Raw genomic sequence first — 13,837 nt, 5'->3', positions numbered from 1 at the left:
GCACGGGACGCCTTGTCCCCATCCCTGTGTACCCAGCACAGGGCAGGCACGTCGCGAATCACCTCTTAGTCATTCAGCAAACCCAGCCACCTCCTGCGTCTGTCCCCTCCCATCAAACCATCAGAGGGAAGAGACAAGGGCTGTCCCCCAGGCCCACCCCCACACCAGCACCAACCCAGGCCTTTCTCTGAATCCAAGACCCTACTCTTTTTTTTTTTTTTGGTCCTGGGATTGAACTCAGTAGTTCTGCACCACTGAGCCACATCCCCAGGCCACCCCCTTTTGATTGAGACAGGATCTCATTAAATTGCTGAGGCTGGTCTCTAACGTGTGATCCTCCTGCCTCAGCCTCCTGAATGGCCTGGATTAGAGGCCACCAAGCTTGACATTCTCAGGCCCTGGGCTTGCCACTACATGCTTGTTCTTCAAAGGTAGCAGCTTAACTTTCCTCCTGGGCTGTCCTCCCCAGCATGTAATGTATTATCTTCCACGTGTGTATGTGTGTGCGCGCGTGTGCGCGTGTGTGCAGGGGTTGCACCCGGGGCCTGCTACACACCGTCCACACCCTCTATCGCTGGGCTACACTGCGGCCCTGTCTTCCTTCTTAAGCAAACTCTCCTGACACCCCGCCCCTCCAGCTGCAGTCCCTGTCCTCTGCTCCTCTCTCACAGCGAAACGACTCGAGTGAGTCGACCATCCTAATCTCCACCGCCCCCACCTCCTCGAAGCTGCTCTTAGGAGGCTGTGATCAGATCCTTGCCTGCATCTGAGGGGATCCCTTGGCAGGGTTGGACCCAGACGATCACTCGGTCCTCTGTGGACACCTTCTGCTCTGGACCCCATCGCCTCCTGGGCTGTTCCTCCCGCCCCCTTGCCCTGGCTCAGGGTCTGTCTGTCTCTAAATGTGACCTCAGGCTCCCCCCTGCCCATGTTCTCCCCTCCCCCCCAGTGGGCTTCCTCCACAGCTGCTTTTCTCACATTCACGTCCCCAATCCTGACCCCACAGTCCTTCCTAACGCCAGGCGTCTTTCTCAACCTCCTGCGTGTTCTAGAACAGGACCAGGGCAGACACCCTTCCTCCCGCCAGCTGCTTCCTGGGCACCCACACACACTGAAAGAAGACCCCACCTGATGCTTCTTTTCTTCATCTTCTTTCAGTGCCGGGGATGGAGCCCAGGCCATCACACTCTCAGGGCCAGTGCTCTACCTGGGAGCCGCACCCCCATGCCTTGTCCTAAGCATTTTGAAGAGTACATGACGCTAAGCGCATTTAGAACACGCAGCCACCACCACCATCCAGCTCCAGACCTCTTTGCATCTTGCAAAATCACGCGTGTTAAACATACCTGGTGAACTGTACCCGTTTGTTCCCGTTGGTGGCCTCTCTGCCTCTCAACTAGATCCTAAGCTCCTTTTGCCATTAAACCCCCGTGTCACAACTGCAGGACTGTCCTCCACAAATTTGTTCTAACCAAACACTGTATCTCACACTTTTCTCGGTGAAGTCCAAGGAGAAAGATCAAGTCTGAACAAAGCGCTGGCACAGAGGAAGAGCGGGCTCACGGTCGGTTGAAAATAATCCCAGTTGAGCACTCTGCAGCCCAGAGGGGCCCCACCTCCCCCAGGGCCAAGTATCCCTTGGATTATTTTCCCGAACTAAGGGCAAATGCTCAGTTTCCGTCAGGCATAAAACAAACTAAAAACCAAACTTCACAAGTAGTTCTGGGTTCCCGCTACCTTGCAACCCTGGGGCCCCCGGGAACCTCAGTGCTGCCCGAGTCCTATGCCCCTGGTCCCACCTTACATACAGACTCCGAGCCCTGGGACATGTGGGGTCTCTCCTGGAACCTTCCACATAATTCAGGACCCAGGACGAAGAAGCTTCAGTCCCCTCAGCAGCTCAGCCCACGGCTGAATCCAGGACCCTGACGTCTCCCCGCCCGCGTCAACTTCTCCCTCCTTCTTCCCCGAGCCCCCTCCACCTGGACACCACGTGTCCTGCGTGAGCTGCTGGAGGGACCCTCTCAGCTCTTCTGTCCCTGCCCTCCTGCCCCTGAGCCTGCAGATTCAGGGACGTGCCAGTCCCCACCCTGGGGTGCTCTAGTGTGTATTGTCGGCCCAGCCCATGCCAAGGGTATAGAGGGACATGGGGGTACCACTTCCAAACATCTCCCTCCAGGACTGTGCAGGACACTTCTCCAGGTGGCCTTGGACAGATCCAGCTCTCCCTGTTTTTAGTGTGCGGTTCTCAAAAATTTAGAAAGTCCTGGGAATGCGGTGTCCTGAGTTGGGGGGACCTAGCTGGACAGCCGGGCTCTGTTTCAGTCCCTTCTGGAAATAGAACGCTGTAGCCGGGCAGATCACATCGTCCTGGGTGCAGGACCCACGTGGGCAGCTCACTGGGGTTCTCCAACAAGGGAGGTGCACAGAGAAGCGCCTCCGTCCACCTGAGCTCTCCCGAGCCTCCAGTGATAGCCCGGCCTGGCTTTCTGTCACCCTGTCCACTACATCCAACCTCCTGGCCCAGGAGGCCCTCTGCCCAGCCGTGCCCCTCCCTTCCTCGGCCTGTGTCCTGCTGCCTCCTGGGCGCCCTTTCCCATCTCCCCTGCATGCCAGGGGATGACCCCAGGGCTCCTTCCCTGAACGACTGCGCATTTCCTGCCTAGGACCCCCCAGGTCCCCCAGTCCTCAGGAGCCCTGGGCAGCCCCCCACCTTCCTGCCTAGTACAGGGCCTGGAGGGTCACAGACACTCGGTACAGACTGAGCCCTCTCCGCTGCTCCCCTCTGCTCTCCCTCTGGGTCCAGCCCAACGGCGCATGTGGCTGGGAGAGGCAGCGAGGAGATGCACCCACAAGGGACATTTCCTGTTTGTCCTCTGACTTCTCACTGGGCAGAGAAGCACCTCATGGTATTCCCATCCGTTTGTTTATTCAACAAATTCAAACTGAGTCCCAACCACATGCAGGATGTTGTTTTAGGCACGGAGCATAAAGCGGTGAAAAAAGTGGAGTAGACACCCTCGTGGAGTTTATGTTCTGGATAATAAGTAGGTTGACAAATTATTGGGATCATATTGAGCAAAGAAAGTGTCACAAGGATGAGAGAACCAGAGAATGTGATACGACTGTGGCTGACAGGCTACTTGAGATAGATGGGCCAGGAAGGCCTTCCTGAGAAAGTGACGTGAATGACTTCATGGAGTCAGCCATGAGAATGTGCACAGGGAGAATTGCAGGCACAGGAAAGAGCATGTGCAAAGGCCCCGAGGTGCCAACCAGCTTAGCCTATTTGAGGGATAGGAATCTCGCCAGAGTGGCTTGAAGATTTTGGATCTTTTTCTAAGAGGATGAAGCTTGGACCAGGGTGATGGGAGAGCGGGTGGTGGGAAGCGATGGATTCAGGATGTATTTGGGAGGTAGTGCTAGGCAGGGCTTGCTGATGGGGTTGTAAAGGGATTGTAGATGGAATTGGGAGTGACTTTGAGCTGACTGGTATGAGCAGGATCTTTGCTGAGACAGGGAAGGCTGGGTGAGGTGGGCGATGCCATGTTCTGCTCGTGTTCAGTTGGAGAAGCAAAGTAGCTGCGTAAAGGGGCCTCACTTAGGCAGTTGGACATAAGAGCCTGGACTTCAAGGGCAAGGTCTGGCCTAGAGATTAGGATTTGAGAGTCCTGGAGAGGGGGACCAAGATCACCCTGCAGGAGAGTGGAGATTCAAGATCAGAGAGCGGAGCCCTGAAGACAGAGAGGGTGAGGAGGGGCCGGCCAGCGGCTGTGAGGTGGCCCTATAAGGGCACAACTTGCCATTTGATTTGGGAAAATGCAGATTGTGGAGCCCTCCATAAATATGCTCATTGTGGAAAGACAAGAAAGTGGGGTGAGTGGGGCGACTCCCGAGGGACCACGCTGGGCGAACAAGCAAAGAGGGGAGGCCGGGCTGCAGGGGACGGGGCGGAGCGGGTGTGGGTCTTGGAGACACTGACCCGGGTCGTGTGCTGAGGGGAACCGTCCTGTTGAGATGGGAGCCTGCCCATGGGGGGTGGGCATGGGATTAAGTCTATGTGGTGGGGGAGCACGTGGCGGTGGCCGGGTCTGTCCTCACAGTTTCCATCGGAATCCGGAGAAGCCAGACAGGGTGGTGGATTCGGGGATGGCTCTCCTCCCCTGGAACTTCTCATCTTTCAGGGACTAGAGAAGTGAAGTCTGGTGACACGTGCGAGGGATGCCACCGTGCAAGGACATCCTGGTGTTTGAAAGGGGGCCTTGAGCAGGACAGGGCTTCTCCAGAGCTGCTCAGGGGCAGAGCGGGGCGTGTGGCTGGGCGATTAGCCAGGGTAGGGTGCGGGTGGCAGAAAGAGACAGAGCATCCTGTCCAGTCAGAGCCGGGAGGTGGCCGAGCTGGCAGAGGTGGGGATGGCTGGACCCCTCCGGGTGTTCCAGGAAACTCTGGGTCACAAGGCTCTAGCTGGGGGCCAGTGGGTGGGAGAAACACGTGCTGCTGTGGAACGTCCCAGGACTGGGGAGGAACCCAAGACTCCAGAGTGTCCTGCACCCTTGACCCCACTCAGATCCGCTAGGCACACCGGGTGCAGCCCATGGCCCCACGTGGCTCCTGTTCACGCCCTCCCAGGTGGACGCCCAAGCCATCCCATGTCCGTCTCTGCCCCCCCTCCTCCTCTGGATCCCCAACACACACACCACATCTCCCTCCCACTCCGGCTCCACTTACTGGTGGAAGAAGAGGCCCCGGTGCTGGCTGGGTCTCCACAGCTTCGCCTCTAAACAGAGGAGAAATCCCCCCATGGGGGAGGGGCTCAACTTGAGACTTGTCCCTGTGCCACCTCTCAGCCCCCAGGACACTCAGGCCCGCCACCCATCCTCACCCCTCAGCCTCTCATCCCGGGGGACCCTCTGCCCCTCGTCGTGACGCACACAGGCCCACAGAACAGAGCTCGGGGGAGCGACTGTACAGATGGGGCAACTGAGGCCCAGAGGGTGTGACTTGCCCAGGGTCCTGTAGCAGGTCAGGAGCAGCCAGGCTGGACCTCACATCACCTGTGGCTTAGCAGAAGCGCAACCCGTGAGGGGCAGGAAGGGGGACAGGGGATGGTTTTGGAGGACGACTCACCCTTCTTTGGGTGTTTTAGGTCCTGGTGTGGATGGCAAAAGGGGGTGGGCTGTGTCTTCCTCTGCAGGGGTCAAGGGCACTAGGAGCATTGCTTCCTGGGAGCCGTCTTCGAGGTCTCCCGCATTGGGCTCTGGCGCAGCCTCCCGGGGTCTGATGTGTGGGACGCCTGCTTTCTTGGGGGCATCGTCTCCCAGTGGCTGTCCACAACTGTCCAAAGGGCAGGAAGACTCTGTCGGCTGCACCACGTCGGACCCATCTGCTGCCTGGTGACCTGGTGACGGATACTCCAAGCCCTGCTGAAGACAGGATGCGAGGGTTGGGGAGGCCCGTCCGGTTCCTAGGTGAGCCTCAACACCCACGGACACCAGTGACCACAGGCCTGCTGCTGTCCAGGCACCACAGGCCCCTCCAAGACAGCAGAAGGAAGAGGAAACTGGGGCCCAGGGAAGGCAAGGCCACCCAAAGTCATGGTCCAAGCTCCCTGTGGAGGGAGAAGGGGAGGCTGGGAAAGCCAGAAGATCCCCTTCAAACACAGAGGTCTGGGGCACCGGGGCACACGCCTGTAACCCCAGCATCTCAGGAGGCTGAGGCTGGAGGATTCCTGGGCAACTTAGCTGTCTCAAAATAGAAAATAAAAAAGGGCTATGGAGGTAGCTCAGCGGTAGAGTGCTCCTGGGATCAATCCCCAGGACAAAGCAAAAACTCAAAAGCTCGATAATAATAAAACAAACCACTCAATTTTTAAGAGGAGTGGGAAACAGAAATGGAAAAGACAACCCTCAGAATGGAAGAAAAATTTCCTTAATCATACATCTAATAAGAACCTAGAATCCAGGGGCTGGGAATGTGGCTCAAGTGGTAGCGCGCTCGCCTGGCATGCGTGCGGCCCGGGTTCGATCCTCAGCACCACATACAAAACAAAACAAAGGTGTTGTGTCCGCCGATAACTAAAAAATAAATATTGGAAAAAAAAAAAAAAGTTCTGGGGAGTGATGGCTGTGTTTGTTTTTTTGAGTGTCCATTAACAGCAAGTTTTGTGCTAGAAGTACATGCCGATGTATGTCAAAGATACCCCACACCAAAGTTGTTAAAAGAAAACAAAAAACCCTACATCTTAGAAATAGATAAAGAGGAAAGTTTTGTTTACATAGGTTTGGAAAAGGCAAGGTACTCTAACCATGTCTTGCATGCGTCTGCTTTGCCAAACTCAGTGTGTCCCCATATTATCTGGATCTAGAACCCCCACCCCGGCCCAGGCCCCTGCAGCTGTGACACCCACCCGGCGGGCAACCTGGGATGGAGACTTAACCCTCTCTGTGCAGGCACCTGGGGTATCCCAGGGACAGCTCCGGCCTCGGCAGCTCCCGGGCACAGAGGAGGAGGGACTCAAGCGCTCGAGAATGGGGTGCCTTGGCCTCCCTGCGGGTCAGTCACCCCGTGCCCTCCGGCTGGGTTACCTGGGGCGTTCTCTGCCAGCTCCCAGGGGGCGGATCCTCCACAGGGCTTGGGGTCTGAGGTCTCTCCTGCTGGTGTTCTGTCCCCACCCCAGGCTGCTCTTCAGATGTCACAGGAAGCCTGGAAGGTGGCCACCCCAGGTCCATCTCTGGCTTGGCTTGATCGTGGCCTGCTTGCAGCTCCCAGGGCCCTTCCTGGGCTGTCCAAGACAGTTGCTTCTTCCTGGGGAGGACAGGAAGGGGACACCTCGGCTCCCCAACTGGAGCAGAGACGCCTAACATTTCTTGATAGTTGCCGTAGCACCCGCACAGGGCTGGGCGCGCCACAGGTGACACTTAGTGTCTGGGAGGACCTGAAGGATGGGCGTGGATTCCCCAAGTCACACACAACCCGAGGTCAGTGTGAAGGGCAGTTAGGATTCAGCCTTTTTTTTTTTTTCTTTTTCTTTCTTTCTTTCTAGCTTTATCTTTCAATCTTCCAGGGGGAAAAAAAGAAACAGAAAAATCAGAGAAAACTGGAATTGGGAGGTGAAGAGGCTTGAGATCAGGGGCATGAAGACAGCAGGTCAGCTTCGGATCTGTGTCTGTCTGGTCTCACCTGAACATTCTAGAGTTTCTCCTCTAGCCTTTCTCCGTGTGTGTGTGTGTGTGTGTGTGTGTGTGTATTTGTGTGCATGGGGAACCCAGGAGCACTGGGCAAGGGCTATACCACCAAGCCACATCCCCAATTCTTCTTATTTTTTGAGACAGGGTCTTGCCAAGTTGCCCAGGCTGGCCTCCAACCTGTGATCCTCCTACCTCAGCCTCCTGAGTAGCTAGGACTACAGATGCCCAGGCTCCTCTAGGCCTCTTGTGTATATATATACTTTTTTATTATTTTAAAATATTTTTTAGTTGTTGATGGACCTTTGTTTTATTTATTGGTATGTGGTGCTGAGGATCGAACCCAGGGCCTTGCGCATGCGAGGGGAGCGCTCTACCGCTGAGCCACGATCCCAGCCCTCATAACCTGTTTTAATGATGCTATAAAATGCCATATTTTGGAATAATCAGCCATAATTAACCATTTCCCTATTGTATAGGCATTTAAGAGATTTTTTTTTTTAGTATTTAAATAATATGGTAGTGAAGATCTTTTGTTGTTGTTGTTTTGATAGTGAAGATCTTTGTGCTTAAAACTTTGCATGTATCACCAATTTTTCCTTAAGTCCTATTTTAAGAAATGGAAAAAGAGAAAAACAGTTGTTTTGTTTTGTTTCTCATCCATCAACAGCACATTACTTGGGAAGGGTTTTTTTTTTTTTTTGGTTTTGGTTTTGGTTTTGGTTTTGGTTTCTGGTACCAGAGATTGAGCCCAGGGATGCTTAACTACTGAGCCCCATTCTCACCCTTTTTATTTTTTTGAGGCAGGGCACTAAGTTTACTTAGGACCTCACTAAGTTGCTGAGGCTGGCTTTGAACTTGAAAACCTCCTGCCTCAGCCTCCCAAGCTGGGATTGTAGGCATGTGCCACTGTGCCCAGCTTCCTTGCAAAGTTTCTGTTTATTACATCAGTATTCACTTCCTATCATCTTTACTCCTTCCCCCAGTCCAGAAAGATTTAAAAGTATATAAATGTGTGTGTATATACTTATGTGTGGACGTGTGCTTGTGTGTGTGTATTTGATTTCTCTAAAGTCTTAGGTTAGAGAAATTTCTGCTTTTCCTTGAGAGTGCTGCTTTGGAAGGAGAAGGCAGTCTGTCCTGCTCACTCAAGATTTCCTCTGCTTCCTGGGGAAAAAAAATGGTCAGTGCTTCTGCTTCCTCTTAATAGATTCCTTTCTCGATTGCCATACATTGTCGTTACCACTTGACACCATCTTAGAAACTAGATCATTGGATGCATTTTCCATTTGGCAAAAAATTCAGTGTGGCTTTGACTGGGACGTTCAAGCATCGGAAACAGCAGCGAGAGGGGATACACAGAGTCACATACATCCCCCAGAAGAACAAAGGCAGGAAGGAGACTGAGATGAGGCTTTCAGGGTTCACGAGGCCCATAGACATCACTTGGGTTTGAGTTCTGTGGCTGTGGCTTCCAGAGGGACAAGTGTATCTGATGCCAAGGATATCAGAGCAGACATGCACAGCAAGAAGTATGGCAGTAAACGTAAATAAAAATATAGAGGCCAGGCATGGTGGTAGCGCATGCCTGTGATCCCAGCAACTCAGGAGGCTGAGGCAGGAGGATCACAAATTTGAGGCCAGCCTCAGCAACTTCATAAGGTCCTAAGCAACTCAGTGAGACCCTGTCTCCAAACAAACAATAAAAAGGGCTAAGGATGTAGCTCAGTGAGTTCAATCCCTAGTACCAGTAGCCCCCTCGCCAAATACCCCGTCACCCAGGCTCTGGAGGAGGAGAAAAGAAGCATCCTATCCCTATCAAAGTCCTATTAAAGTACACTTCCATCTCTAACTTCCCCGCGACCTCAAGCTTCTTTAGCTCCAATATATGCAAGGCCAAAATGAAGTTGAGGGACAGGTCCCACTCTAGGTCACCTGGAAGCTGGTCTTCTGGGCCATTGTAGGAGCCCAGGGTGTGCCCCAGAGGCATCAGGTCCACCCAGGGGGCATGCCTTAATGATCCTCACCTTGTCCACGGGGAGGTCCTAGGAGTTTGTTTCCACCATTCCCACTTGACTGACCACTCCTGGGTCCTGCACACTCGGCCCAAAATGGTACATTTACCATGGAGCCACTGGGTGGGAGCAAGGGTCACAAAGAACTGGCCGCCACGGTGTCTGGCCCTCAACTGGCCATTGGGAGATTTCCAGCCCCAGCGAACTTCAGGTCTGGATGAAGTTCATCTTCAAACTGCTTGCCGTAGATGGATGCACCACATGACTGTCCCTGTTGGACCCCCCCGCTGGGTCATGAAATCTCTGGTTATTCTATGGGATTTGGGGCCACTGTAGTAGCCTCGACTTGCCAACTCGGCAAAGCCCTCCCAGGTCTTTGGAGTGTGCTTCCAGGACGCTCCAGCGCAGTGCCTCCCGCGCTGGTGTCCAGGTAAACACTAAGTGGCTGCCAGGAGTCTGGGGGAATGGCTACCACAATGACCAGGAAAGACAGCGTTAAGGCAGTTTAAACAGGTGGTCAAAACAGATGTGTTGAAATGGCTTGTATTTCCACTCCCATGGTATGTGGTATGTGTGTCAGAGGTTTCTAACTGATTAGACTTTGGTTCTTCTCTTTTGAATTTCAGGCACAGGAAGTGATTTAGAAGTTTTCATTATACCAGGTGCAGTGGCACACTCCTGGAATCCCAGTGACTCCGGAGGCTGAGGCAGGAGGATGGCAAGTTGGAGGCCAGTCTCTGCCGTTTAGTGAGGCCCTAAGCAACTTAGCAAGACCTTGTCTCAAAATAAAATATAAAAAAGGCTGGGGGTGTGGCGCAGCGGCAAAGCACCCCTGGGGTCAATCAGATTTAAATCAGAACAGCTAGTCTTCACTATTCCTACCACCCGGCCTTCCATTTTACCTCTGGCTGCCTCTTGATTTTTTTTTTTTTTTTCTAGTTAGAAAAATATATTCTCACTCTAGAAAAGTTTCAGAATATATACAATATTCAGAAAAGAATAGTGACCACATCATGTACATCTTTGCGTGTTGCTGGGCCTTCTTTTGTTGTTGTTCATTATTCTACTCAGTGAGCAAGCATCTACCGTGTGTGCGGGGCATACTACCAGGCATGAGGGGTAAGAGGCTGGGCGAGACCCAGAAATGCCCTTGACCAGACCCATGGCAGAAGTCTGTGGTCTAAGGGGGGAGCTCAGACAACACATTAGCCCACACTAATGACCCGTGTGACTGTGCTATGGAGCAGGGCGGGGCTGTGGCTGACTGGCCCTGCCTTGGTCTGGGATTCTTGGCCCCCTCCCTCTCTCTCGCTCTCGCGCGCTCTCTCTCTCTCTCTCTCTCTCTCTCTCTCTCTCTCTCTCTCTGTCCCCCCCAGGAGGGTTACAGGGGCTTCTCTCTGGGACCCATTCTCTGGGAAGCCCCCAGCTCACCCTGAGCTTGCTGGAAGCCTCTGCTCGTGGGTCCCTAGCTCCCCCGAAGGCCACTCTTCAGATGCTTCTGTGTGTCCGGGCGCCTTCTCTGGCCCTCCTAGAGCGGATGGAGGCTGCTTCCCACCGCCCGTGACTGCGGCATCTGGAAACACCACCTGGAGCAGAGTCGGCCGTGGCGCTGGCTCAAGGGCTGGCCACGCTCAAGGCCAGCGGGGGCATGATTCTGGGTACTTCTCCCTGGGTGTCCTCCTGGCTGCTGGGGAAGGCTTTGGGGAGAGGTGAGGAGGACCAAAGAGGCGGGAGGAGAGGCTGGAGGAGAGGCCGGGTGCAGGGCCAGGCTCAGCCTGAAGCTGTCACTCAGCCCTACAGGCTGCCTCGTGAACCTGGAGTCCAGATGAGCACCTGAGCCGAGGGGAATGCCCGGAGAGCAGCTAGAGAGAGCGCCCTGGGGACTCAGGACCTCAAGGGTACAAAGCTTCTCCTCACCGTCTGGGTCACCGTCTGGGTCTATCACCCTATCACATCAGGGTGCCTGTGAGCCATGACTTGGACTCAGCCCCCAGCCTCACCTGAGTCAGCAAATTCCCAATGACCTGACTCCTTCAGCTAATTGATAACATTGTGATTAAGAAAAGCTTCTGATGGGAGCCAACCCCATTGGGTGCCTAGCATGAGGCAGGGACTTAACTCAGTCATCTTTACCACACACACGTGAAACCAGTGGGGTTCAAAGGGGTGCCATGAAGCCGGGCACAGGGGCGCATGCCTGTCATCCCAGCGCCTCCGGAGGCTGAAGCAGGAGGATCACGAGTTCAAAGCCAGCCTCAGCAAAAGTGAGGTGCTAAGCAACTCGGTAAGACCCTGTCTCTAAATAAAATACAAAATAAGGCTGGGGATGTGGCTCAGTGGTTGAGTGTCCCTGAGTTCAATTGTTGGTACCAAAAAAACAAACAAACAAACAAAAAAACCATGGGGGGTGCCATGATACGCCCACAGTCACACAGCTACTTATGTGACAAGACCAGGATCCCAAGACTGTGCTTGTTGAATAAATAAATGAACGCATGTGAAGGAAGCCCAGAGGGTTTGCCCAGCTTCCCTCCAAGCCTCCTCCCCTCCAGGCCCTCTGCCTCCACCAGGGGGGAAAGCAAGTATTTTTTTGGTATGGTGGAGTGGGGTACCAGGGATTGAACTCAGGGGCCCTCAACCACTGAGCCACATCTCCAGCTGTGCTTTGTATTTTATTTAGAGACAGAGTCTCACTGAGTTGCCTAGTGCCTTGCTTTTGCTGAAGCTGGTTTTAAACTCTTGATCCTCCAGCCTCAGCCTCTAGAGTCACTAGGATCACAAGCTTGCACCACTGTGCCTGGCATGGAGGCTGCAGGGCTAGTAGTTGGATCCAGGGCCAGTGCACGCTAAGCACCTGCTCTCCCGCTGAGCTATGCCAGCGGCCCTGCAGTGGGTCTTTAGCCCTGAGGAAATGGGGTGTGGAGGAATATCTCTGAGTCTCCAGTTCATACTAGTGGGAACTTTCTTTCTTTATTTTCTTTTCTTTTATTTTTCTTTCTTTTTTCTTTTTTTTTTTTTTTGGAAGGGTTTTGGAGATCTAACCCAGAGGCACTTTACCACTGAGCTACATCCAAGTCCTTTTCATTTTTTATTTTGAGACAGAGTCTCATTAAGCTGCTTAGGGCTGGCCTTGAACTTGTGATCCGATCCTCCTGTCTCAGCCTCCCGAGCTGTGGGGATTCTGGGCGTGCGCCCCCACACTCCACCAACTGGGCACTTTCAAAAAGAAACACTTTTGGTGGAAAGGCTGAGTAGGGTTTGGATAGTGCCAGGGTGGCATATTGGGAGGACCTTTTGTGGGGCCTTTTGTGGGTCCTCCTGGGAGGTCTGGGGGTAATTGAGGGCGGGTGCTTTAAGGGACAGTGGGACCCCACCCCTTCCTCTTCCTTTTCTCTGGCCATGAGGTGAGTGGCTTTGCTGTCATGCGCTCTCTCCTTACTGTGCCACTACTGACTTCAGGCCACGGGGCCAGCCCTCATGAATGGTTGAAACCTCTGAAACTGTGAGCCCAAATCAACTCTGATGATCTGACTAACACGGACCATTAGGATGCAGGCCAGGGCTGGGCAGGGACATGGAAGACCCCCAGGAACTGCCAAGGGAATAAAGGGTAAAACGGGGACTGGAGGCCACGAAAGCACCTACAAATAGGTTATTTGGGCGCTGGGGATAGAGCTCAGTCGGTAGAGCATTTGCCTCGCATGCACAAGGCCTTGGGTTCGATCCCCAGCACCAAAAAAAAAAAAAAAAAAAAATAGGCTATTTATTGGCTCACCCTTCCTTCTCCATTGGGTCCCTGGGGTTCCATGGAGCCAACTCACAACTCTGTCTCCACTGTACCAAGACACCCATTCCCCTTCCTATTGCCATGGTGTCTGGTTTAGGGATGAGCATGTGACCACAATCTGGGTCAGTGACAATGATACCAGAGAATTGTTTTGACTATTGTAAAAAGGTTCTCTTCCCATTGGGGATGCTAAACCAGAAGGTGTAAGATGGGAAGACGGAAGCTTGGGGTGACCAGGGAACCCTTGCCATCCTGCAGGAAAGCCCAGCTTAAGAATGAATCCAATGAGGAAGGCAGAGCAAGTGCCTGGATCCAGCCACACCTGAATTCTACCAGTGGATTTGTTAGCTACCCACGCTCATGTGTTCTCATTCCTGCTTAGTCCAGTTTAAACTGGGCTTGATGTTATTTTATAGTCTTAACTGAAGCAGTTGGGGAGGAAGGCTGGACAGGGAAAGGGGCCTGGAAGAGTGGAGCAGATAGAACCCGAGGTGAAGGTCACTACCTGGCTGGCTCCTGATGCGGTGGGTTCCGCATCAGTCCTCTTTCCTGTGGAACTCAGACCTGGACTTGGCTGGCCCCCTGGAGCCTTGGTCCTGTCCTCCATGTACGTCTGAGTGTTTCTGTAGTCCATTGTGCCCAGGCCAACACGTGTACCGAGGGAGGGGCATCAGCACTGGGTTCTCCCAGAGAGTCAGTCACGGTCCCACTACGCGCCTGCCCACATAGCACCTGCAGAGTAGAGGGCCTGGATCAGGATGCAGCAGGACCAGGCCTCGCAGTAAAACCAGAGAGCTAGGCTCCTGCGAGACACCCCATGTCTTCCGAATTCTCGCCATGACCCTGAAGGA

At 53.7% G+C, this 13,837-nt stretch overlaps 1 protein-coding gene across 1 annotated transcript in view; it reads right to left on the bottom strand.

Annotated features, from left to right (window-relative positions):
* Nucleotides 1–13,620, bottom strand: part of Spata21 (spermatogenesis associated 21) — a 30,248-nt gene extending 16,628 nt beyond the window's left edge. The window contains exons 1-3 of the mRNA XM_077110089.1: nucleotides 13,492–13,620; nucleotides 5,128–5,420; nucleotides 4,729–4,777 (exon numbers count right to left, since the gene is read on the bottom strand). Of these exons, the coding sequence (XP_076966204.1) occupies nucleotides 4,729–4,777; nucleotides 5,128–5,420; nucleotides 13,492–13,620 (471 nt within the window). The remainder of the gene's footprint in view (nucleotides 1–4,728; nucleotides 4,778–5,127; nucleotides 5,421–13,491) is intronic.
* Nucleotides 13,621–13,837: the final 217 nt, after the last annotated feature.

Source organism: Callospermophilus lateralis, chromosome 7 (genome assembly GCF_048772815.1).
Source record: "Callospermophilus lateralis isolate mCalLat2 chromosome 7, mCalLat2.hap1, whole genome shotgun sequence".
Taxonomy (NCBI): Eukaryota; Metazoa; Chordata; class Mammalia; order Rodentia; family Sciuridae; genus Callospermophilus; species Callospermophilus lateralis.
This window is presented reverse-complemented; position numbering and strand designations above follow the sequence as displayed.